Below are 27108 nucleotides of genomic sequence, written 5' to 3'. Positions count from 1 at the left end.
AGTCACAATCTACAGATTGACTTGGAAGAATTCAATTTTTATTTTTTCCAACCATTTTGATGGATAATATCAATGTTTATTTAAAGCATTTTTTCCTATTTTTAGCCATTTCAATTTTCACAGTTGCAGGAAATAAGACAACGGGGCGGGGGGGAATCCAATAATTATTATGACAGCAGTTGCTCAGATTCAAAAAGTTAAAGCTTTATATACCCCGTTAAAACACAAAAAGAGTCAACTTAACATGTCAAAAGATACAAAGTAAACCTCCTTAAATTAAAACTACTTCATTCTCAAGCAGCATTTTTCGTACTTTGCCTACCTGCAAATGTCAGTTATCGATGGAAATTTTTTTTTGTTGGTGTGTGTGTGTACAGTGAACTAGACATTTACTGATAAAAATCTGATGTTTCCAAGTCTATTTATAGAAGACTAAAACAGCTGACAGAGGCAACACACTGGGGAGCCATGCGGGGTCATGTGCCCCCCGAGATTTGCTGCTTGGCTTGTACAGAGCATGCTCAGTAACACTGCTGAAGCCAGCTGCCCTTGCTCTGCTACCGTCCCCCCTCGCCCCCACACACACACACCTGCAGGCACGGATCATCTCTGACAGCTGAGAAATGATAACATTAGACCGCAAAAACAAGATACATAGCTCTAAAATACACACCCTAATGTAGAGAACCTACCAAGATCATCAGGAACAAACTCACAAGCACGGATATTTTCAGAGTTTGACCTACTCTTTGCTCAGTCATGTTCTGCTCCCAAATAGCAGTTCTTCGGGTTTCCTGCAGTGTACACAGAGAAATCTCTCTGCCACCCCTAGAAACCAAACCCACAGCTGTGAAATTGGATAAAAACTAGTTGCCTTTGCTCTCTAACCATATCTAATGGTACACAGCTCTCCATGTGTGCATGTCTGAGTCTCCTAGAACCCAAAATAATGATACTGAAAATTACAGCGTCCTCCGATTAATATAGGACTAATATCAAAGTTACAATCCAATGAACTCACCAAAATGTCTCAGCAAATTGGATAATCATTCATCCCTTGTAATTGCATTTCCTGACGCCAAATGTACATTGATGCTGTTTACTGGCCTCGAAAGGCCAATATTATTGTTTGATGCTCTTCCAATATAACCAGAACTGACACTTTAAAAAAAAACCAAAACGTAACTGTGTAACAACTTTTTAATTCAGAAGAAACCAAAGAACTCTACAGTTGGGTTGGAGTTGTATAACTGTAACATGCATGCCACATATTGTGGGTTTCATCTGTGCATATGAACAGAGCAGAGTTTTTGCAAACACTAAGCAATACGTTTGCAAACAAACCCCAATCTCACCTGCCTTAACCTCAGAAGGAAATCTTAAGACTTCTGTGCCATCCACCACAGCTCGTCTTGCCTACCGCGTTATTCCACAAAGACATGAATGCAGTGCTGTACCTGGGCTTTCCATTGCCCATTGGGCAGTTTTGTCTGTCTCACACACAAACATGTAACCATTGAATTATAGCTAGAAGGAAGGGACTAAACCCATGAAATCTTTCCAAATTTTTCTTCTCTTGCATTCCTCTTTAGTTACCACAGCCAAGCACTGGTGCAGAATTCCAGGATTTATAGCAAGTTCTTCTTTCAGTCAACTTAGAATGGTCTCCAAAATCTCTCGATGGGTATTGGCTTTAAGTGTACAGGTGGAGAAAAAGAACTCTCTCAAGTTTCAGAACTCAGGTTCTCCAGCTCAGTGGGATCTTTATCTGTTACTGACCATGCAAAACCTTTAGCTACCCAATTTCAAATATCATCCATTTGTTTCACAGAGCAAACATATCTTAACAATCCCATACCTCACTCCAAGCACGACTGGATTGTAAGAGAACAAGTCACCTGTGGTATCAAGGTTTGTTACTACATTAAGAGGCCATCATGGACAAAGGAGACTAGGAAGTAGCTGTCATTCCAAACAAGCCCTGGATGCAACCGGCCAAGATGTCATGAGAGCACACTTACATTGTGGTGTTGAAAAATGCACATGCTCAACACCTTTTCTCTCTAGAGGTTGGAGAGGTGATTTTGCTGGGGGGAGGGTATTTATTAAATCTGTGTTATGTTATGGGGCTGCCTGGGTTACGTTATCCATGGAAAAATGAAGATGTATTTTTAAAGAATATGTCAAGGAGACCCAGAGATGCCAGGCACTCTTCTGTGTACTATAAATGTGAATCATTGCAGTTTTAATTGGCTGTACAATCAATTAGATGCTTCACTGGTCCTCTGCATGTGCAGCTACTATGATTTGATGTGGCTAGATGTGGAAATTGTGGCTTATAGAACTTAAGACTCCCAACGGCTGTGACAGAAAGATTTCCTTCAGCACTATGAACTCTGTTGCTGCAGCACTAGGTCTTACTGAGAAGGAACCAACAGCAGCACGACAAAAAGGTATTACATTGTGATCACAAGGTCAGCTAAAGACTGAACCGGCTGTGACACTGCCATGGTTTTCATCACGGGACAGCAGGGTCATTGGGTGCCCTCAAATAACAACAGAGAAGATGGCTGCCCTTTTCCTCACTCGAGCTGCTTGGACAGGAGACGCAGGTTCTTACGTTCCTTCGCTCAAGTTAGATTTTCCTCGCAGGTTTCTAAAATGTTGTGAAGTGAAGCCGTGACCTCATGTCCCCCTTGATGAAGGTGCTGAAGCCAGATGTGCCTTGTTAACTCTAGTCTACAGTATCATCTAGTGGTGAGTGAAGGAGACTGGGAGTCAAGACTCCTGTGTTATTCTTCTGGCTTTACCACTGACACGCTGGTCTTATGCAGACCAAACCCTCTTTCAGTCTTTTTCCCCACCAAGATGACACCCAACTTATGGGTGGGCTGCGTGGCTTTCATCAGCGTTTGTAAAGTGCTGCGAGATCCTTGGAAGAAAAGTGCTACCGATGAAAAGAATGAGGAGGCTGGTGTATTCTTGAGTGAACGACATACTTCTTTGTAACACTGGAGTTCATCGTGTTGGATGCCTTCACTTGGGTTTAATGTCTGCTCTAAATGAGCTTTACATTTTGTTATGGCTGATACGATGTGCAGGTCGCATCCTAACCTGATAAAAACTTGGTGGCAACTTTCACTGGTCACTAATTTTTCTCACTTGTGAGCTCTTAGTGTTACTGGCTTCCAGGTGCTATGATTAAATGACAAAAATCTGAGCAGAACTTGATTATCATACACATTGTAAGGAGAGTGATCACTTTAGATGGGCTTTTGCCAGCGGGAGAGTGGGGTGGGGGGGTATTTTTTCATGCTTTGTGTGTATAAAAAGATCTTCTACACTTTCCACAATATGCATCCGATGAAGTGAGCTGTAGCTCATGAAAGCTTATGCTCAAATAAACTGGTTAGTCTCTAAGGTGCCACAAGTACTCCTTTTTTTTTTGAGCAGAGCTGGAGATCTCAGAACCTAAACAGACTTAGATTTTGGCACCCAGACACAGACAAGAAAGCCTCGCCCATTCTCCTGGCAAATATGCACTCTCCAAAGGGCAGATCCTGCAGACTCTTCCTCCCGCGGATAGTGCCCTGAAGTCACTCTGGTAAGGAAGGGTTACCTTACTTGTTTCAGCAGCACGTTTAGTTACATGAGGGAGAGGGAAACAAACACATTTAGAGGCAACCAAGAGGAAATGATAGACACCCAGCTTATACCACTCCAGCTGCTGATGCAGAGGGCTGAGTCACAGCCTAATTTTCAAGGCCAGAGGGCTCAACCTGCCCCCATTAAGCAGAGTGACTGATGGGGAGGGAGGACTCTTAGATGCCACCAGCTGTAAACCTGATCACAGGGGTCTTTCCCTTGAAATACCTGTCACAGGGTCACTGGAAACAAACACTAGTTGGGTGACACATTGACTTGTTGCCAAGGAGAACTTAGCCTCTTCCTGCACCAATTGAAAGATGCAGTACATTCTCTTTCTAAACACAGCCTGGTGCTGCTGCCTAGTGTAAGGCGCTGACCTAAAACAGAGCACTCTAGAGGGGATAGGAATCAAATCCTCTCCCCTTCGCTTGGATTCTCACAGACCATTCTACAGCAGGCACACAGCACTGTCAGCTCATAAAGCAAGTTTCCACAGCCAGATGTTGCGTCTCTCACTCAATAGCTATTGGGAACTGGCTAGCTGCTTTCAAGAGAATAGTGGCTATACCGGGAATTGACTCAACTCACCGGAACTGCACTATGTCCCACCCCATTAAACAGAGAAAAACCCAAAGGCGGTGAAGAGGTGAGACCGGCCAATGAGAGAGAGTGAGTTATGATGGTATCACAACATGAGGCAGACCGCATCCCCATGGAGGACAGCCGGATGAGAAAAAAAAGCAAGACTAGGGAAGGAAAAGTTACATTCCTGGGCCTTGCGTCCTTCCTCGCACTCAAAGGGCTTTCCTTCCCTGCTCCGGAACGGCTCCCCCGGCTGCAAATGCTCAGCCCGTCTCCAACCGGCCTCCTGTTCCACAAGCATAGCCGACCAGGCAAACGCATGCTCTCTCATATACAAACCGGGGAGCCCAATTTGTTTGCACAGGTGGCTACCCAACGTTTGTGTAGCACAGAGACTGCACGCACATGGGTGAGCATGTCGAAATGAAGGCCAGCCACGAAAGACGATTTGGCCTCGTAAGTGGAAGAAAATGGCTGTGATATCTGGAGTAGTAGCAGTTAGAACAGTACCTGCTAAGGAGGAGAGAATAAAGTTCCTGGCCTGAATGGAGGTTAGTACAATTTTCTTTTGGTCTCCCTACATATCTCCTCTCTCCCTCCCCGCTAAACACCGACCGGATTCTATTGTGCCAGGAGGGCAACAACAATATGATGAAGGTGTTTTACCTGTGACTAAGAGGCTAGGAAAGGTGGCCTGCTATGTTGAAGATAGCACACATTGCAGAAAGTAATTTTCAACATCCAAATAATCTGTACTGCAAAGCAGGGAAGATAGTTCTCTGCAATCTGAATGCATGAAGGTGGTGACTGGCAGAGCGAGAATCCTGCTGGGTGGTCAGCTAAGAAGAAAAGCTGCCTGCATGACACGTTAGATCCAGGCAAGACCGTGCAGCAAGTCTCTGCTCTCGCTTGGGGCTTGGCAAGAGGATAAGAGAGGCAGCACTGATTCCAAACCCTCCTGGGAGAGAAGGCTTTGTTAATGCCTGATTTATAAAAGCAGTTTGGGATTTCACAACACGGTCCAACTCCACCACATTAATGGGAAATAAAACCACCGTCGCTTTTATAAATTGGATTTTAAATCCAAACAATAAAGGCGCAGAAGGCTTTAGCATCCCTACCAACTGGTGCCACAGCTGGACAATATTTTCAGGGAGACCTCGGAGAACAGAAGATACTTCTTTTCTTTTTGCCACCACCACCACCTCACAAAGTTTGATCCTAAGTATTTAAACTATATCTGCTCTGATTACGTACAACACAGGCTGCCCCACAACGTGGATACCGCGATGCAAAGATTCAGATTTTTTTCTGCTTGAGACTCTTAAATGCCACTAGGCCCTCTCTGTGGTGTGATCAATGTTTTATTTGTGTAGTGTGGTTTGTGGCAACTGAAGCCTTGCCAGGGAGATAAAACATTAATCAAGCCTGCAGAGATTTGTTGTGCTAGGGAAAGAGCCACAGTAGGAACCGGGAGCTATTTGTTACTTCCACCACAGCATTTGGCAGGACAGATCATCAGTGTAAATCACAGGCAGTTTAAGGAATTGTCCATAGGGGTGGGTGCATGCGGTTAGTTTTGAAACTAATGTACCTTGTTCAGTGGGAATTAAAAGCAAGGCTGTAGCCAGAGAATGCTATGTAAAAATGACTTCTTATTCAAACCAGCGGTGGTCTTGTTTGAGTCTCCACTGGTGACTTTACTGGCACTATGTAAAGACAATATTTGGTCCCGTAATCCCACAGGAGCCAAGGTAACTCTGGAAGTACAATCTCGATTCTATTCTGCTCCATGAATAATCATTGCTAATTACTCTGCCTCACTCTCAACATTGTCAGCTAAATTTGAATTGCAAGGGTCTTTTTACTGGTAACAATGTAAGAGGGAGGAGGAACAGATTGATTTTTAGAGCTTGAGAGTTATGTTGGGGAAAAAAGCCATGTGTGTGGCCCTTTGGCTGGAATACAGAACTTGGGCTCACAAGACCTGGATTTTAGCCCCAACTCCAGCACTGGCTTGCTGCACAACCTTTGGCAAGTCACTTCACTATGCTGTCCCTCAGTTTCCCTGTGCGTAAAATGGAGATAATGACGTTTAGCCACCTTCTTGAAGAGCTCCGAGATGCTGAGTTGGAGAGCGAGATAAGCATGCTACGTAATATTCTCTTCTGACCTGTGAAGCAAACCAACCTACTACTGAGTCTCAGTGAGGTACACATGGAGCCAATAGCGTCATTTTTATAGTCATTTCTGGCTCCAACTGCACTTAAAAACAAACAAAAAAAAAAAGACGTCACAAAGCACGTGGCAGGCAGACAAAACGATAAACACCAGCATTCAACTGCCACAGAAATAGACGCTTCAGGTAATGCTCACACAAACTGGGTATGACCTTCCACTGAAAACCAGATATCAGACAGCAGCACAACTCCTCCAGGAGATGATGGAGCCATCTCAGAGAAGGGACAAGGTGTTTTTCTGGGTGCACCTGTGCAATGCCAGAAGATCCTGTGGAATTCGCAGCCTCTGGTGCTTCACTAGAGCCCACACCTAGTTTGATTTAGGGCACAGAGCAAAGTGCGTTTCTTTATACAGGTCTTTGATTAGTCAAACCACAGGCCTGCTGAGCCAATTACAGTTAATTTTAATGAACTGTGACCATTTCGTGGTACATTGGCTTTAATTGTAGTGAAAACCCAAATGCTGCTGTAGTGGCCAATGCATACAAATAAATATTGATGCTCTCCTAGATGGGAAGGAGATTAAAATTAAGTTCCATGCTGGAATATGAGGAAATGCAATGTCTGAAACAAACCACCAGCAAGTAGGCCCTCCAGTACAGTACCGATTCACTTCCCTGTACTGAACGCACAAGCACTAAGCCACACCCAGTGAGGAACTGGTGATAATGAAAAGATAATCAATAAAAAGAGGAGTAATGGGTGAAAGACACGTCTTTGAAAAAGGAAACCATCAGCAACATCATGCAGTGATCAAGGGCAAGGTCTCTAACCTCTCTGCTGGGCTGTCGGGCTCAATAAATCGGACGAGGGGCGGGGAAGACAGGGTTTCAGTAGCAAAGATCCCACCCTGGAGTTGAAGGCCAAAGCCATTCAAGGGGTCTCCCCTTAGGATCACCTCTGTTGTTTCTGTGTGAACAATCTGCCCGCCGGGACCCACTGTACTAGAAGCCAGCGACACTGAAATGAGACAAAGCATTAGAGGCGGTGGTTAGCAGTTAGCTTTGTGCAAGGTCTGCAGAAACGTGGCTCCCGTGTTACCTCGTGGCTGCAAGTGCACACAAGCCATTCCCAACTGGCCATTCTGCATCGTTCCACGGTAAAGGAACACTGCCGGGGAGGGGAGCCTAACATGAACACACATGGAGGTGGATGCAGTATGTCACAGGAGCACCACTTATCAGCAGGGACAGAGGGGCAAGCTCATGATTTGCAAGGTCTCAAGCAAGAGCAAGACCTAAAAGATGCAGGCAGGAGAGATTGGGGGGGGGGGCGGCGGGGCGGCAGTGATTAACTTGGGCCAGGACTCTGGCCCCACTGCAGGAAAGGTTGGAGTAGTAGGAGCAGTACAAATTAAGGGAGAGAAACTAAACTCATGACAAAGTTTCTCCAAACTCTGATCCCTGCTGGCAAAAAGGTGGGGAGGAAAAGGGGACTGCAAGATGCTGTCAGCACAGCATTCACAAAAGCACAGGGCCCACCAGTCTCTTCCACTGCTCGTGTCCAAGGCTGGCCCTAGTGAGGGCACCTGAGTAGGAAGAGGGAAGGGTTGGTGGCACTGAGATCAACACACCCTTCTAGCCAGGCATCCCACTTACAAGAGCTCTTGTGGTCCTTCTTCCTCTGTCTCCTCCTCATCATGGTGGCACGCGGGCTCATGGGTTGGGAGCTCCGAGGTAGCGTATTCGAATTCTGGCAGGGGAAACCTTGTGTGTTCATGCTGGGCGATGAGAAATTGGCAGCAACCAGAGCTATGCAAACACAGAACATGTTACATACCCACACGAAGAATAATAAATAAGAGAAAACAAACCTAGCTCACCAGCATGGTTAAACGCAAACTTTTAACTCGCCAGTTATACATCAAGCAAGCAAGTAAGCAAGCAAGCAACTACTTCAGCAGATTAAAACAGGACATGCTTTCTGCTGGAAACTTCCATTGCCTAACCACGCATGCACTCACTGGCGTGTTTACTGTAAGGTTGCCTATGATTACGCTGGGCACACTGGTGTGTTACTGTAGGACTGTCTCCTCCTTAACCAAATATGCTGGTATCATTAGTATAGAGTTGCCTTCTTTGCAGCATGTCATCAGCATATTGTAGAGCTGCCCAAGAGCATGCCTAGCTAGTTACACTAGTGTGTTATTATAGGGTTGCTCAGCACGCTGGGCTTTATTGTAGGGTTGTCTGCTCCCCTCCCCCATGTGCTGGACTGCACACACTCACTTAACAATAAAAACCTCATTACGGATTTTTGGACACAGATTTGGAGACCAAGGAAGTGGTGGGTCACATTCTGGATCGATAACCTTGACAGTGTTCTTTAAGCTTACTGTGGGAGGTGAGTGGTCAGTAAGCACGACCGCAGAGCTACTAGCTCTTGCGGAGAGAGAGACACAAATGCTTAGTGGATGGGTTACATTTGCAATAATCTTGGTTGGAGGTCTGGTTCCAGGTGGGTGTCTTGCAGTGCCCTGGATGGTGGGTGTGGCAGTAGTTGACACAGGGATCCCAGCAATGGTGATGGTCACTTTTCTGCACCTTGACTGCAATCAGCATACACAAGAAACAAAACCACAAAGACAGGGAAAAGAAAATTAAGATAAGCAACGAGGAACAGAAGCCTTTGAGGATTCAGCCATTGGGAGAGCTGTGTAGATCAGTGGATCAATGCATTAGCCTTTCCCCACGGGGGACTTTGAGTCAAGTCACATTAGCACCACTTTATTGAGCCAGGCACCATGCAGGCGTCTCATGCACACAGTTCTGCCAGTCTCGACAAGGGCTGCAACATATACCAAACTTCCACATCCCCACCAACGTCCCATTGGTAAGAACAGCCATAATTTTGTTTGGGTAGGAAAGCGGTGTCAGGGTGCAGTGACAGAGTGTCAGCAGCAGGGATGTGTCACTGAGTAATGTCACAGCACAACAACAAATGGATGACGTGGATGTCGGAAATTTGCTTCCCCAAGAACTAGGCTTCCATTCACCTCAGAGCCGCTGGCGTGAATCTAACCCAGGTCGGTAGTGCCCAAGACTCATTACCATCTGAAAGCTGTTGTATAGTCACGGGTATTGCTTACACTAGAGCATTTTAGCCTGAACTCCTGGAAGCCTGGTCTACACTGGGGCTCCTGCTGGTGCTAACACTATTTCAGTGGCACCATGCGCTGGGAGCCCTACTGTAGACAAGGCTTCAGAGGCTGCAGGAGGTTTTGAAAGGGAGTCTTGTCTGCTGTAGGGTTCACACCTACACTACCACTGGTGCAGATGAACTAACAGTAGCACTGGTGGGATTTTTCCCCCTAAAACACCCGTACCGTAGATAGGGCCAATGCAAAATGCATTTGTGGTCACTATTTGTTCACCAGTGGTCAGGCATCTATATAAAAAATGACTACCAGAAAAAGCCAAAGATTGAAGGGTCTCTGAGACAGAACCATCCTCTTACCAGGGCAGAACTAAACATATTAACAGAGCACCACGGGGGATTCCAGCCAATGCTGAACACTATATGTGCATGCTGAAGGGAGGTCAGTTTTTAGAGCTTCATCTGGCACCTTTTACCAGCAGTAACTTCACCAACCAACAGATAATGTCACACCTAGGCCAAGGCTAATGGTGATGGGAGGGACTCCTGTCATGTTGAGTTGTGGGCTCCAGAGCACTCACCAAGGCAGAAGAAAGAGGGAAGGGTTTTTTGTTTGTTTTTCATAAATCTTATTAAACACACAAACCGCACACACTGCGCCTCCACTCAAACAGAAAAAGGAGCCTACATTACAGGAAGTCTACATAAAAAAAAAGCTTTAAAAACCAGGGCGCAAACATGACACTTGGCAAACATGCAGGAAGCCACTCGACGGCTTTCCTTTTTATCCCTTCTTCCAGCCCAGCACTTCAGGGGTTCCATAGCAGCACAACGGTTTGCCTGTGCAGATCTGATTGTAGGATTAGGGTCCTAGAGCATAGTCTCCATGCAGGAGCTACCTTGGCTTCACGATACCTATTTATGGTGCCATGCACACTCTTTGAGGTGAACAGATAAATGAATACCAAGATGCATGCACATTTTCTGTTCTGTCTGAAGTGATATTTGAATGTTTTCTTATCAAGGCCCCTGGACCAAGAACTGGCCGTGGCCACTGACGTGGTTTGATTTCCTACTCCCAGAGCACTTGGATCTATTTCCCAGGTGACATGCATCGTGCTATCTATCTATCTATATTTTTGTTTCCTGGTGGGCAATGCTTGATAAAATGAGCAAATTTGCAACAGACCCTCTTTTCAGCAACATACAAACTGCATCCCACAGCAGACAGTCACTGTAGCCATGACTTATAGTGGAGCTCTTTTAACCTTTCACAGACTGATAACCATCCTTCACGGATGAGATATTCTCTGCAAATTGAACTCTCTCTCTCCAAGTGTAATTGCTGGCAGCACAAGCAGGATCAGCTCTTACCAAGAAACAGATCTCTGACAAGGACACCCGCTCGACTAGTGACTTCGCCACACAGATTTGATCTAAAAAGTTATGTTCCCTGATGATCTAAACACTGGAAATAAATTCTGCTTATGTGATACCCATCACACTATAGGCTTCCATAGGCACTTTACACCAATCACATTGTTCAGCTCAGGCATTTCCTCTGCAATTCGGTGTACTTGTTTCTCTGCGTCCCGTGTGATTTATTTAGCGAACTGAGCAGATGAGAAACTATCTGCTTTTTAAAAGACATGGCTCCAGCTATGCAGTTTGCATGCTGTGAATATAGGGGACACTGTCCAGTAGTTCAGATTAGGGTTGCCAACCTCTAGGAGTGGCCTGGAGGCTTCAGGGAATTAAAGATTAAGCCGTGTGTTGAAACCTCCAGGAATACGTCCAACCAAAATTGGCAACCCTAGGTCAGATCCAAAACACAGGAGTTTTGTTCTCATAAAACCAAATATTAAACAGTATTTAATGAAGAGTAATTGACATTCTTGTGTCTCTATGGGATGTCAATGGCATCTACCCACCTACGCTCTGCTGCTCTCCAGAAGGCGATATTCTAGGCCTTACACACCTGCCATCCACTGAAGAAGTTTACCTGTTTTGTGTTGCATGGCCCATTTTTCTTGTGCCCTCATTTGTTCCCAGATTCACATGAACAGGATACTGCAAAGAGGGTGGCAGAGTAACACCCACGCCCTGCTCCATGTACAGCCCTATGTACCCGTACAAGATCAACCACCTGAAGCTTATTATGTGGTCCTGGGGGTTAATCACTATGGGGCAAATTCATACCTGTGCTGGCATGAGCACTGGTGGAGGGACATAGCGGAGGTGGCTTGTGCTTCCCTTATTCTGGGCAGCCAGGGTCCCACTGCCACCCTCCTACAGCCTCCCCCTGCCCTTGCAGTGGGGGAAGGGGAGGGACTTACATGGAGGGGGTACTAAGACCCTCTGTGCAGGGGTTATTCCCTGGGGAGGGGGGGAGGTTTATGTCTGCCCTACAGCCCCTTTGCACCAACCTAGACAGTATAAAGAGGCTGCAGGGCAAATATCAGTTTGGCCCTAAGAGCTCAATCACTTACGATGCAGAGGGCCACCCATTCCCACGGAGGTCAATGGGAGCAGAACGTGCTCAGCTTCTCGCAGGACCAGCCGCCACAAGAAAGCTGCAGATGCCTGTAAGGCAGCATTGTTCACCAGTTCTCCCACTCCTAGACCCCGCAGATAGCGGCCTATTACTTCACTAAGGGCTCAGCTCTATGTATACATACACACACACACACACACACACACACACACAGATAGATAGATAGGAGCAGGGAACATTTAAGGACATACACCAGCCTGGATCCACAGCACACAGAGCTCTGCTTCATATCAACGGCCATTCAACGTGCAGCTCAAGGGCATCTGTTTGTTTTGACCTTCATTCGTTAAACAGTTTAAATAACGTGGGAACAGTTGTCACTTTCATACCTTTTGCCTTGAAGTGCCATGATTATGCTAAGAAATTTGCACTCTGGATTGCTACTACGGTTGGCTGATCTAAGTGGGGATGGGGGGAAATGACTGGGTACATACACAAAGCCATCCCTCCATTAAAGGTACCTCCTGAATGCATGTGTTTTGGAAGGAGATTAGGAGCAGGGCACCAAAGCAGGAAGGAGAATGCTCATTTTAATGGCTGTTGAAAAAGGATTAGTTTTCCATTTTTCTTGGGCACCTGGGTCAAGTCATTAGCCCCTCTGCTCAACTGCTCTAATTCTGCACAAATTAATCTAGGCATTTTAGAGCTTTAAACTTTTCTAGAAAAGGAGCAGTTATTAGGGTTTTATGATTCATTAGATTATGCTAACGGACATTACAAATTCCTCCTTTCCCAAGTCATCCTGGAGCGGTAATGGACTGTGAGCTTCGCCTTGGGCTATTATCGGTCACCAACGACTAAATGGGCGCGTGCAAGATTGGTGCCCTGCAACCAGACGACTGAGAAAGCACCATAGAGGTGATTGGAACTGGCAGTTACATTATCTGATCCTGGGCACCATGAAACACTAACAATCAGTCTCGACTTATTCAGTCCCCAGAAAGAGCAGGCCTGCTGTGCAGAATGTGAAGTTTACCCCTTAACAGAGCAGGCTGGGACTGCATTAAATATTATGGTATCGGCACTGAATTCAGCCTAGGTTTAGATGAGGATCCGACCCTCTGCCAACTCTTGTCTTATAGGAAGAGAGATTAAGGCACGGTGTACACTTGGAGCTGGGGGTGTGATTCCCAGCTCACATGAACATATTTCATGCTAGTTCTCATCTGAACCAGCATGCTAAAAATTGTAGCAGAAACACTATAACATGGGCAACAGCAGCGTGAGCTAGCAGCTACGAGTATAATCCCACCTGGACCCTGTGGATAGGGCAGCTAGCCTATGCCATGATGGTCCATGCTACCATGGCTACACTACCATTCTTAGCATGCTCCTTCAGATGAGAGCTGGCACCAGGATGCCCACACAAGCCAGGAATCACTCCCCCAGCTCAGAGTATAGACGTACCTAAGGGCACATCTACACTGCAATCGGAGTGTGACTGCAGCACTTGTAGCTATACCCATGCGATCACAACTAAAAATACCAGTGTAGACACAGCAGCACAGGCTTCAGCCTGGGCTAGTAACGCAAGTACATGCCCAGGGTCTCCAGCATGCTTGTCCAGTCTGCACTGAAGTCCATGACATTGCATTTACATTGCTATTTTTAGTGGTGCTGGTGTGGGTAAGTCTGCCTGCACTGAAATCACACCTTGGGTTGCAGTAGAGACTTACCCTAAGACGGATAACAATGAGGCTTCCAAGGGTGAAATCCTGGGGGGTTTGTCATTGACTCCTTTAGTGATATTTCCTCTCACTGATTCTTCTAGTCCACCACCTTCTTCTGCTCAGACTCAGGGGCACATGATCAAGCAGCAATTACGGCAGTGCTGAGCAGGAAGACCAGCACTCATGTTTCTGCATTTTTTCCATAACTGGACCAACTTGTGGTCTAATTCTCTATCTACTGGCATCATTCACAAGGCAAGTGCCAGGCCCTGCACAATTAAAGATGCACCTTGAAAGCCAGATGCCTATGTAAGGATTGTTGAATAGAAAAAAAAATCATTTTGGGGTACCCTTGTAATAATTGGGCTTACATATTTATTTTAAATGTAAACTCAATTAAAAACAATATAAAGTTCATAAAAAAAATCACAACCTATAACCAATGTTAAAAAGGATGACCCCTCCAACGCTCCTAAATTAGTCTAAAACAAAAAACTAATATAGTTCAAAAAACCTATTAAAATCATACCTAGTAAACAAAAAAGTAACACCAAAAATAAATCAAAATTAATCTGAAATGTTTAGCCTAATTAATAAACAAAATGACAAAAATAAGCTATTCCACCCACCATTCCCTTTAAAAGTTCTTTAAAAAAAAACTTTAAAAAACAAATTAAAAACTGAAGCAACTAAAGCAATTTTCACCATCATAACTGCCACCCCCATCATCTGCCAAGACCCCAGGCCTTCATCATCATCCTATGTGATGTCCTGACCAAACAGGGCAAAAGGAACGTTATCAAGGATCATCATCACCACCTCTACCGGCTCCAGCCAAATCCCAAACACCACCTACAATAAAATGAAATCAAACTTTAACAGTGGCAGCAGCAGCTCCAGCCTATGCCAACTAACTTTTCTCCTTTACCCAATCTAAAACGCTGTCAAACAAGGGGGGGGGTTTCTTCTAAACTCTCTCTCACTGAAAACAAACAAACCAAAAAACCCCTTAAAATAAAAGCCTTACTTAATGCTTTACATTTCAAATCCTTCAACTGTTTTTCTTATTAATAATGAATGTTAATAGTATATTTGCCACAATAATAAGCAAGGGTAAAGTCCCTGTAAATCAAACCTGCATTTAATGTTAAACAGTAAGTGGGTTATGTTAACACCATTAGCCCTTTTATTCCATCTAAATTAATACAACAGGACTAAGGATGTGAGCTTAGCACAGCTTGTGATGCTGCAGAGCAATGGATTCCCAAGTCAGATGTGCCCATACAAGCCTAGAGGTTAAAAAGAAAAGGAGGACTTGTGGCACCTTAGAGACTAACCAATTTATTTGAGCATGAGCTTTCGTGAGCTACAGCTCACTTCATCGGATGCATACCGTGGAAGCTGCAGCAGACTTTATATACACACAGAGATCATGAAACAATATCTCCTCCCACCCCACTGTCCTGCTGGTAATAGCTTATCTAAAGTGATCATCAAGTTGGGCCATTTCCAGCACAAATCCAGGTTCTCTCACCCTCCACCCCCCCACACACACAAACTCACTCTCCTGCTGGTAATAGCCCATCCAAAGTGACAACTCTCTACACAAGACGTTCTGGTTAAACTTGTATTTAAACTTGGAGAGTGGTCAGTTTGGATGAACTATTGCCAGCAGGAGAGTGAGTTTGTGTGTGTGTGTGTGTGTGTGTCCGTCCCCGGGGGGAAAAAAAAGGGGGAGGGGGTGAGAAAGCCTGGATTTGTGCTGGACATGGCCCACCTTGATTACCATGCACATTGTAGGGAGAGTGGTCACTTTGGATGAGCTATTACCAGCAGGAGAGTGAGTTTGTGTGTGTATGGGGGTGGGGGGGGGTGAGAAAACGTGGATTTGTGCTGGAAATGGCCCAACTTGATGATCACTTTAGATAAGCTATTACCAGGACAGTGGGGTGGGAGGAGGTATTGTTTCATGATCTCTGTGTGTATATAAAGTCTGCTGCAGTTTCCACGGTATGCATCCGATGAAGTGAGCTGTAGCTCACGAAAGCTCATGCTCAAATAAATTGGTTAGTCTCTAAGGTGCCACAAGTACTCCTTTTCTTTTTGCGAATACAGACTAACACAGCTGTTATTCTGAAGCCTAGAGGCTAGTCACTTTTTTCTATTAGTTTACTTGACAAACTTCGTCTCATCCACTGTGTTTCAGCAGAATGTCTATTTTTCTCCCCAGATGTCTCTCCCTGGAGCTATCCAATGTTTTATGAGAACCACGGTACAGATATTATGTCAGCATTAAAAACAAACAAACAAGGTTTGGCTTCTTACTGCAAGTACACACCTGTGTCTGGAGGTTTCAGGGGGAGTCTGCTCTGGTGAGCAGGGAGTATTTCCAACTTGACATTTTCCGAAGTGGTGGCTAAGAGCTGAGTGGCCTCTAACAAGGAACAGTGCTCTGTGCTGGTGCCATCGATGGAGAGGATGTGATCACCAATGTGCAAGGCCCCACACCTGCAGAGGAAAGACACAGCCCATTATGTAAGAGCACAGATTTGTGTCCTGTGGTTAGGATTAGAGTTGGGCAAAATTCAGCAATTTTGGTTACCAGGGCTTTCATGTGAACCTGTTTTCTTCTCAGTTTTCTGATCTCCCCTTTAAATTTCCAGCTTCTAGCAAATGAAGCCAAAAGCTCAAAGGGTGACAATCAAGTTTGGATTGGTTCAGTTGAAGCCAAATCAAAAACCTATGAGATTCTAATATTTTGCACCCACAGGATAAGTTGGCTGAAAACCCAGCCAGCTTCTTTATGAATATAGGCCGAGTTTCAGGTGTACATTAAATCCTGGCAGCCAATGAAGGAATTCAATGACAAGACTATTACACTAATCATGACCTAGGATTGTAGAAAGGCCTGTATTTCCTATACCCTAGCATAAAGCAATAAAGTGTATATAACAAATGGGCACAAGCCAGAAACATCAGCTCTACATTTTTGAACATCTCAAGGCTTGAAGATATTCAGATGTAGACTTCATATTTGGGCTCAATTCTCATATGCATTGGATCAAATTTGTTGCTGATGAATAGAGTCCAATGAGATTTTTTTTAATCCCACCAATTTTGCACAGAATCCTTGGACATTGCTTAAAAAAAAACACATTTTTTCTAGAAACTAGTGCATTTCAATGGGGGAGAAGTGGAATATAACTCAAATGGAACAAAGTAAGCAGCAGAGAAGACAAGTGCAACACTGCCATCTTGCTCAGGTTCATACCTATCCACCACGCTGGCGGGCTTGATCTTGTCAATGACTATGACCTGTTTATTCCGATGTGTGCCTGTTGTCAGAGTAATTCCTAGTGTAGATCCAGGAGTCTTGGCTATTTCCACTAGTAACGGACCGGAAGCATTGGCTACAGTATCTGAAAAACAAAAATAGCATGGAGTTTTAAGACAGTTCTATTGCAGTTTTGCCAACTATAAAGTATCGAGGAAGGCAAGGTAATTTGCACGTTCACCGGTATAGACGGAATCTTAAATACCCAGTTCTCTCTATCCGCCTCTTGCTGCACCTTTACTTCCTCTTGTGTCAATACATAAGTTCTGTGGCTTCAAAACAAAGATGTGGTAATAGGTTCTAGAGCTATTACAAAGTTGCACCAGTTTCCACATGACCACCTTTTATTACATTGATGAAATAAGATCAGGCCAGACAGTACTCTAAGACCGTGTAATACTTATATCAATAATATTAAAAGCAACTACAATGCTTGTCTCCTGGGAGGTTAGAGAGGGTTGCAGAGTGGAGAGACAATGCACTAGTTCTCTTCCTAGAAAAGTACAAAGAAACCCAGGAAGAGAATAGAATCCTATATTACCAGCTATTCAGAGAAAGGCAAGTGGGTCTGCACTTAAGACTGGGAGCCAGGAACTCCTCAGTAATCATGGCTTTGGCACAGACTCCCTCTATGGCCTTGGACAAGTAATTTCACCTCTCTGCCTCAGTTTATCTATCTATAAAATGGGGCTAAAGACCCAGACTTACCTATTACCTGACAGGAGTGAGGAAATTTTGTAATTTGTTAATGTCTGCAAATGTGTTTTCATTACAACTAACCATCAGATGTTGTATTAGAGATTGTTCCTGCTCAGACATAGACAGACAGACAGAGAGAGAGACAGAGGAAGATTCATATATTCATATCTTAACTCCCTTCATATCCAATAAACTATTTCAAGAGGAGAGGGGGGGAAAATCTGGATACCAGGCATCTGACTGCCTAGATAAGGGTCCCCCTCCTCCCTATGATATTACCTAAAGCCATTGTAAAGCAGCAAGATTTATGAAGCAGATAAAAGTTTTTACACTATGCAGTCCACAGCCAGAGTTGGAGCCCTCCCCAGCACTCTGGGATGTGTGTAGGCGGAGAGCTTCACGGAAAGCCAGCCATCCGCTTCAAAAGAGCAGCTAATAGAATCACCTCTGAGAATTCCTGCATTCGAGGCCTCCAAGGCCCTTGATTATTCTGGGCAAGGCTTTTCTCTTCTACAATATGCACACACACTAAAGTGCTGATGTTATCTGACTACAATTGGAGACAGGGCTCACTCCAGCTTTCAGATAAATGGGAACGCATTGATGTATGGTTCTTCCTTGTGATTTTACACTATTCCTCATAGACACTAACTCTCCGATGAAGTGAGCTGTAGCTCACGAAAGCTCATGCTCAAATAAATTGGTTAGTCTCTAAGGTGCCACAAGTCCTCCTTTTCTTTTTGCGAATACAGACTAACACGGCTGTTACTCTGAAAACTAACTCTCTGGACACAACCAGGTGAGCAGAAGTTTCCTTCACCTGGGCTTTTGCCAGATGTGCAGAGCTTCAGTTTTCTAGATCTCAGTTAGACCCTGTTCACAATGGCTTTTTACTCCCAATTGGGAGTCATGTTTAAGCTTGGTTTGAATAAGATTCGAGCTAAAACAGTTTTTAACATTAGTGCCAATTAGCAACTTTCAGCGCATCAGGTGAGACTTTGATCCACAGACAAATCACAAACCTCCTTAAAGTCAACGGGTGTCACACTTTCTTTCAGACTCAATGAAAGGAGCAATTAAATTACGTCCTTTTCGGTAGTAGAGAGAGCCGAGTACAAACAATGGAGGTACAGCCCAAGGCACCTTGCAGGTCAGAGCTAAGCCATGTGGGTTGAGGGATTTAGGATACTGGTTTTGCAGCCTGTGTGTGCTAGGCCTCATCTACACTGGCAAGTTTCTGGGCAGTAAAGCAGCTTTCTGCGCTGTGACTCCCGAGCTGCACACGCTGCCAAGCCACTGAGTGTGCAGACACTGGACAGTTGCAGCGCTGTAAAAACTCCCCCCCGGACGAGAGGCGCAGAGCTTTCTGCACCGGGGGCACTGCGCCTCCATGCCAGTGGAGACACCCTGGGCGATTACAGCGCTGCGATTGGCCTCCGGGAGCTGTCCCACAATGCCTGTTCTCGCCTCTCTGGTCATCGGTTTGAACTCTACTGCCCTGCCCTCAGGTGACCAACCGTCATCTCCACCCCGTAAATTCCTTGGGAATTTTGAAAGTTCCCTTCCTGTTTGCTCGGTGATGCGTGCAGTGGTCTCAGTGCATCTTTCCAGGTGGCCATGCCGGCTCCACGCACCAGGCGATCCCCCGCTGGGAGCGATGCCAAGCTGCTGGACCTCATCAGCATTTGGGGAGAGGAGGCTGTCCAGTCCCAGCTGCGCTCCAGCCGTAGGAATTATGATACCTACGGACAGATTTCACAGTGCATGACAGAAAGGGGCCGTGACCGGGACACACGGCAGTGCAGGGTCAAAGTGAAGGAGCTGCAGAACGCCCACCACAAGGCGCGGGAGGCAACCGCCACTCCAGTGCTGCGCCCACGAGCTGCCGGTTCTACAAAGAGCTGGATGTGATACTTGGTGGTGACCCCACCTCCACTGCGAAGTCCAGTGTGGATACTTCGGTGGCTCACATGCCAGTTGAGAGTGGACTGAGCCAGGAGGAGGAAATCTTGGACGAGGATGTGGAGTGGGGAGGGGGACCCAGAGGAAGAGAACGACTCAGAGGCCAGAGATGCATACCAGGAGCTCTTCTCTATCCCAGAGTTGTTGGGGGCAGGAGGGTTGCAGAAAGCAGGCTTGTGTCTGTATGATGTGTGTACCACCACCGAGCGGTGGAACAGGCTGTTGATTGACTCCCTCGCTTCACAGGAATCTGCCTCAGAGGTCACCAGGAAGCTCTCATGGAGATACTGGGCAATCCGCTCACAAAGTTTCCACACACAAAGTTTCACAGAGTTAACTCCATCAGTTTAAACACATACCATTCGTAAAACCAGTGCAAACAAGCCCTGGGTCACCACATGCTGCTGACCTCGAGGACAGTGACCAGGGATTGCCCTCTGTTCATTTTTTAAAAAGGCATTTGTTGAAGAGAGACCAGCCATTCAAACTTGTGTCATTGTGCTAGGGAAAGACAATTTACTCTTCTCCCAAATTAGGATCAGACACCTGCAATTTAGCAAAATTAGTTCGGAGCAATTAGCACAGGGCTATTAAGTTCAAAACTAATTTAAAAAGAATTGTTGAGAAAAGTCAGCAGGCAAAGTGAATGATTACATTATTGAATCAATTTCTATGGGTCCCTTCGGCACTACGGAGAGGTTACTGTGGCATTAGGCACTTCAGCACCTTCCTCAGGCCTGGAAAGACGGTGCTGGTGGCAGCAGCAGAGAGGGATAGTCAAGAAGCCCTAAAAAATTAGTCATCTGGGCATTTCAGGTGGGTGGCATGCCGCATAGGTAGAACAAGGCAGACTAGGTGCTACACTCCGTAACAGGGGGAAGGTACCCCAATCCCACTACAGATCAGAGTAAAGCACAGTTCACTGTTGGTAAGAGTCTCTCTCACAAGCCAACACAGTTTTAATTAGCTGTTTGGCGGCTCAGAGCTTAAGAGATATCCAACTCAAACCTTCAGTGTCCGCCAAGGGCCATACGTCCATTACTGCTGAACTAACAGACCAGAGCCCACTGCTGCACAGCTTAAAGATACACAGCAGCTTTCTAATGCATGTCATATTTTGTTAATCAATAATGGAGCCAAGTCCCGGTAAAGCAAGTAATACCTTGCACTATTATATTGACTTTCACATAGGGATCTCAAAATGCTTTATGGCCAATGAAGCCCCTCAGCAGCTCTGGGAGGGAGGTATCACGGTCCCCATTTTACAGATAGGGAAACAAAGACATTGAGAGATAAGCAACTTACGCAAGGACACATGGTCAGTCAACTGGTAGCAAAGATGTGACTACTAGAAGCCTTCTGACCCCCAATTCCCTGTTTCGGGCACAAAATCATCCATCTCCTGATAGGAATGGGTGTGCCAACTTGAGGAAAAATTTTCTCCCCTCACACTTTCCCCTCTCTCTAGAAGAAAATCTTTGAGGTTCTGAAATGATCCAATTGTGATCCAGGGAATCCCTCCATGCCAAATGGCAGAGGGCACAGCATACCATCATTCACATCAGGCTGATACATTGCTCCTACTCACTGTTGTCACAATCTGTATCTAAAAGGTGGCATGTGAGGCATCGCATGCAAACTGGTAACACATGGGAAATTAATTGTATGATGGACGTACGGGCGGTGCATAAAGATGTGTGCTGGAAAGATGCTCTTAACAGGTGTATGGAAAGCAATGCGTAAGCCCAGCCTCTCCTAGACAAAGGAATGATGTTTTGCCTGTTTTCCACTGTCAATTGAGCCAGGTAGTACTGCAGAGGACAATGAGAAGTACATCTACATAAAAGGCAAACAAAGCCATCAAGCTAAATGAGCAGGGCGTGGGGAGGGAAGACTGCTTAACTGTTATGATGGGGGATGAAGCCTCCACCGCAGGAAGCCTTCCTGGCTCTTGAAACAGAGACAATAGACTTTAGGAAATATAAGCAGAATCAGAAAGGCCATAACTTGTGGGACACAAGAGGCCAGAACTCTTGTATTCTGAGAAAGGCAGATCTTCACCCAAAGGGACTGAAATCTCTGGAGCCCGACTATAGGTGAGAAACCTGCTTAGACAAAGACTGTAAGTAGGTTAAGTTTCAGCCAGATCACTGCGTGTTTTGTTTTACTTGTACCCGTAGCTGTGCCTTGTGGTTTTACTTCTCACTTAAATCTCTGTTCCTTATTAATAAACTGACTCTTGTTTTATTACCAAACCATCGCAGTGCTGTGTGTCCAGCTGAAGGGTGAAGTCCTCAGCTAAACTACCAGGCTGGTTTGTGCTCTGTCTCTTCGGAGGCAGTGAACTCATAACTTCTGTGACAATCCAACTAGAGGGCCTGGACAGTGCAGGGGAGACGGTATGGGGGAGACACAGGAGTGGAAGGGCTATTGGTGGATGAGGCCACAGCAATTGTGAGCAGGCTGCCGAGCCAAAGCTGCACAGCACAGCAGCACTCAGGGATACAGGGCAGGTGCTGACACAGCCCCTTACTAGCCTGGAGAACACCCAAACGAAAGCCTAACTCCTCGGCCGCTGTCATAAACATCTGTGCTTACGGCCTGATACAACTGCCTCTGAAATGAATGGAAATGCTCCCGTGGACTTCATGAGGTATTGGATCAGGGCCTTATGAATTTCAGCACTGGTTCAAGTATACCAGGAGAAAGGCCCTTGATGAGGCTTCAAGCTGATTCAAAGAGATGTTAATAGTTCACAAATGCTGCCGAATCCTTCCCACGCTTCTCCATACGGAACCCAACCCCTGGTTGGCTGCCCAGCACTAGCTGCCCAGCACTAGCTTCTAAGAGCTGCCTGAACCTTTAGGTCGTTCCCAAGAATCTCATAAATCCTAATGTTCTCCTGCAAAAACAAAGCATTAAACACCATCAAGGTTGCTTAGGTATAATAAATCCACCTTCCCGTCAACCTGGAGGAGAAGCATCCCAATCAGACCACAGCAGGCTGACCAGACCCCAGGCACATTTTGATAACTGGCTGCCAGCTGACAGGCTACTCATGGATGAGTTCATGGATGCTACGGAATCAGTGTCCTCTTGGTTCAGTTCAGTCTGCCCATACAAACGTTTCCCAAGTACGGGGAGAACCTGTCAGCCAACCGGCCCACAGGCGGGGTTTTGTGGCTGCATTTTAAGACCCTTGGTCCCCAATCACATACAGAGAAGGCACTACTGCATTTCTTCTCTGTTTTGCATGGAGCTCTTGATTCCCTCCCAGTTTTGTTAAACTCCCTATGGATAGATGCACTGGCAGCCAAGCATGCACCGTGAGGAGAGCAGGGAGAAAAGGCATGTCCCACGCTGCAAACGCAGCTCCATGCAGAGCTTCCTGCTGCTGGCTTACACTAAGTCAGCTGCAAATTCATTCGGTTCCGAGAGTTCATGCAAGTTTATACAGTTTCATGGGTCACCCCTGAAGGGCAGACGGACACTGCCACCACTCAGCTCACGTAGAGCAGTCAACTGTTCATTTAATGCTGAAGGACATTAGTCTCTCTCTGCTTTCTCACCAGGAGAGCCACACAGAACTGTAGTCTCCAGCTAATGTTAGTGGGCTGGTAGGCAGCTGGGAAAGGAGAGAGGGTGGAGAACACAGCAACCCTCTGTCCATTCATCTTCTCCAGCAGATAGCTTCCCCAAACTGTGAGTCAATCTTAAAAGCCTTCAGCCCCGTGCTCTGTGCAGCAGCAGATACAGCTTATTTACAAAGTCACTATTTAAATGATGCATATTGCTTTAGAAGAGCCCATGAAATACAATGTTGACGCAGGAAAACGTTTGCTACTTCTGTTGCTAGACAAATGCTACAGTAAATAGCAGGGCAAAGACTTTCAAAGCTGCCTTCGGGATTTGGACACTGAATTCCTATTCATTTTAATGGGAGTCCAATTTAACTCCTTAGGTGGCTTTGAAAAAACTCAGCTAAGGTAGCAATTTAGCCGTGAAAGCACCAGTTAAAAGAGCACACCCTGTGGCCCAGTTCCACCCAGGTTTCCACTGGTGAAAAACCCTGGCGCATAGTTGCTTCCCCTCTTCCCTCCTCCAGGTGAAACATCTGCTGAGGTGGGAAAGTCCTGCAGCAATGGAGCACTACTGCAATCTCCCTGCATTTGGAAGAGCTGTCTGGAACCCCGCTGCTCTCAGAAGTGGGCAGTGCTGACCACACTGCCTGTGCACCTGGGAAATGCCAGGATTCAGAAGATCCTCTCAGCACCTTCTACTGACTGGGCTCCTACGAAGGACAGCAATCAAAACAATACCTGCACTCCACAGCAGTCAGTCCTCACCACTTCTTATATTTTACATTTTCCCAGATAGCTTATCAGTGTGCAAGTTAATTTGCTTCACTGCTTCAGGCAAATGGATCTCCATGGCCCCAGTGAAGTATCAGGAAGTACTAGAGGCACTTCAGCATCTTCCTGCCAGCTCAACTGGAAGGAGCAAAGCCTAGTGGTTATAGCAATGACCATGTGTGAGGAGCTCTGGGGTCGAGTCCTAGCTCTGTCACCAATATGCTGTAGGGCCTTGGACAAGTCACTCAGATGCTCTGTGACTTACGTTTCCCAGCTGTAAAATGGGGACTATTTAATTGAATGTTTGCAAGAGGTTTTTGATGTCCTCAGATGGAGAACACAATCTGTACAAATTATTAATTTGCCAGCGTTCATCCTGGCCCCTTGGAGGTCCATGTCCCCTACTTCAGGAGCAAACTAGGAACTAACAGTTGAATGAGGGAGGGAGAAAATCCACACTCCCAACACATGCTTTCCCTTTATTACTTTCTGAAAGAATTAAGGTTATTTCTCCTTTCAGACCAAAACAATCTCAGGAAGAGTTAACCAGCGTGAGAGGAACATGCGATAAAGTAAGCAACTGTAAAAACTAAATTAAAGGAAAAACCACGGAGGGACAATTAAAGACTCATTTTTAATTCACTTTAAATCAGTATAACTAAAAATGCTCCCTCCTGCTTCAGGGGGCGAAGCCAGCATCTGCTGAGCCATGGGCAGCCTTGCCAGCTCTGTAGACAGAAGGTCCTCACAGCACATTGGTTGCACATTTGTAAACATGCACCTTCTGTGGGGAGACTGTTGCCTTCATGGAGAGCAGAAGAGAGGGGACTTCTAATGGTTTCTCTGCCCCACCTAAAAATGTAAAACGCTAGTCCAAAAAATGAATTTGCCCAATGGACAGAAGCTTAGAAATAGCATAATCTCCCCTCCCATATTTGGATTACAGTAATGAAGAGTTAAAATAATTTCACATTAAGTTATGTTCAATGATGCTGAGAAGCAATCAAAAACAAAAGGAACAAACATTACTCTCCACAGGACTAGTGGCAGGGGAAGTTTGCTCGCATATTAGCTACTATTTTGGTGTCTCACACCTTTCTCCTACCCCACTTCCCATGTGGAAGGCTGGTGAACCGTCCTCTTTAGACGGCAACATTTAAAACAATAAGTGACATTTTTGTGCTTCCCATAAAATAATAATAATAATAAAAGCTCTGTCATTCCTGTCTCAGACAACGAAAGCAAGAAAAGTACATCTTGATTCCACTTCTACAGAATTAGAATAACTCTTTATGGAGAAACTGTCCTATATATATGGACTCAGCTCAGATTGGCTGTACCAAGTCAGACCACTGTTCTATGTTCCTTCCCTAATATTTAGGTGTAAAGTTATGAAGAAATGCAAGAGACTTGAACTGATCTCTCTTAGTGTGACTAAGTCAAGTTTTAAAACCATCAACCCTTTGCAAAATATGAACCTAGGATGTATCTTAAAAGCCTGCTTCTCACCCACCATTAGCTGTTTGCATTTGCACAGACACTTGGAGTCATGAAGTTCTACACAAGCATTCCATTCTGCAGAGCATTCCTTAATCCAGTTCACCTGATTGTCCAAAAGACAGCTGAAAAATAGCAACAACTAAGGCGGCAGTGGATCTTCCCTATTGAGATTTCTGGAACTGCTACTATTCAGAAAACTACAAATAAACTAGAGTGATAAAGAATACCACAGAAACAGTGGAAAGGACTTGTTCCATGTCAGGCCTCTCTCTGGTGCCCTCTCATGGGTGGATGGCACCCCACAGGCACCTAGCCTCAGTTTCCCCTCCCTTCCTAGTGTCAATCCAAACACTCCTGAAATACACTTTTGTGGGTAGAGGACCCTTATCATGGGGTAACTTCTTATTACATGTCTCAAAGACAAACTACACTCATTATTGTAACTCAAAACACCTCAAAGTCTGCCACATTTTTTCCACTCTTGACTCTTTTTCAGTCTTTCTTCAAACAAGACAATAACAATGTCCACCTGCTCTGGGCTTAATACAAGTCCTGTGCCTCCTGGGTTCTCTCTCTCTGCTCCCTATCTCTTCTTCGGGACAGCACACAAGGTACTTCCTTTGGCCTTCCCTCACCGAAGCACTCGAAGAGATCAGCAGCAAACATCTCCTCTGCCACTCTGCAGGCCCTTGGCTTTCTTCATGCTCAGTTCTCTCCCAGTTCTCTGACCCTTACGCAGGACAGTGGCCACAGGGCTGCTCTCCTGAGCCTTTCTTCCTGGAGTTTTTCCCCTGCTCAAGGGTCTGCCTGTAGATTCTCTCTGCAGACACCCGCTTTTCCCAGCCATTTGCTGCAGCTCTTTATAAGGTGCATCTATTCCTTTCATAGCCATATCTGATTAATTACCTGGCCTGGCCGGCTCCAGGCATCTGGCCCTGTTACACCCTATTACAGGGCTCAAAAACCTTGTGGCACTAGATAAACTATGAAAGTGAGACTGCATTTGAAATGTGGATAGAGGCAGGCAGAGGGCAGGTAACTAGTGTGCAAGCTTCTTTCACACACCTCTGCCAATGCAAGTCAGAGTAGAGATGCCTTCCAACACCCCTGGGTCTCTCTTGAGGAGAGACTGTGGACTGTATTTATTTGTGAGGAGTTTTTGTTGAAAGCAGGAGAAACAGGAATGGGAGAAGAGAGATTTTAAGAGTGTGCGTGGGGGGGGGGGCACAAATAAAACAACAACCCTCTGACATTTTGTTTCTCTGAGTGAATAATTCTGGAGACATCTTCTTATGACACCAAAAACATTGTGCAAAGCTCTCAAAAGATTTCAACTTGGGAAACAGCTCTATAGCCCTCTAATCCTTTTCTCCTTGAGAAAACTCATTAATGCTCTCTGGACTGCAGCCACCTTTGATTTCCCACCTGGCTGGCAAATCAGGAAACAATCTGACCTCATTAGCCTCTTCTC

The 27108-nt window shown here is 45.6% G+C and overlaps 1 protein-coding gene across 3 annotated transcripts in view; it reads right to left on the bottom strand.

The window, feature by feature from the left end:
- GRIP2 (glutamate receptor interacting protein 2) overlaps window positions 1–27108 on the bottom strand; it is a 482998-nt gene that overhangs the window by 41014 nt on the left and 414876 nt on the right. For all 3 annotated transcript variants that reach the window (XM_073351294.2, XM_073351297.2, XM_078853578.1), the window contains exons 8-12: window positions 17062–17209; window positions 16129–16298; window positions 8893–9018; window positions 8069–8221; window positions 7244–7430 (exon numbers count right to left, since the gene is read on the bottom strand). In XM_073351294.2, the coding sequence (XP_073207395.1) occupies window positions 7244–7430; window positions 8069–8221; window positions 8893–9018; window positions 16129–16298; window positions 17062–17209 (784 nt within the window). The remainder of the gene's footprint in view (window positions 1–7243; window positions 7431–8068; window positions 8222–8892; window positions 9019–16128; window positions 16299–17061; window positions 17210–27108) is intronic.

Source organism: Lepidochelys kempii, chromosome 7 (assembly GCF_965140285.1).
Source record: "Lepidochelys kempii isolate rLepKem1 chromosome 7, rLepKem1.hap1, whole genome shotgun sequence".
Classification (NCBI taxonomy): domain Eukaryota; kingdom Metazoa; phylum Chordata; order Testudines; family Cheloniidae; genus Lepidochelys; species Lepidochelys kempii.
The sequence above is the reverse complement of the archived record's forward strand: the minus strand, read 5'-3'. Positions and strand labels throughout refer to the sequence as shown.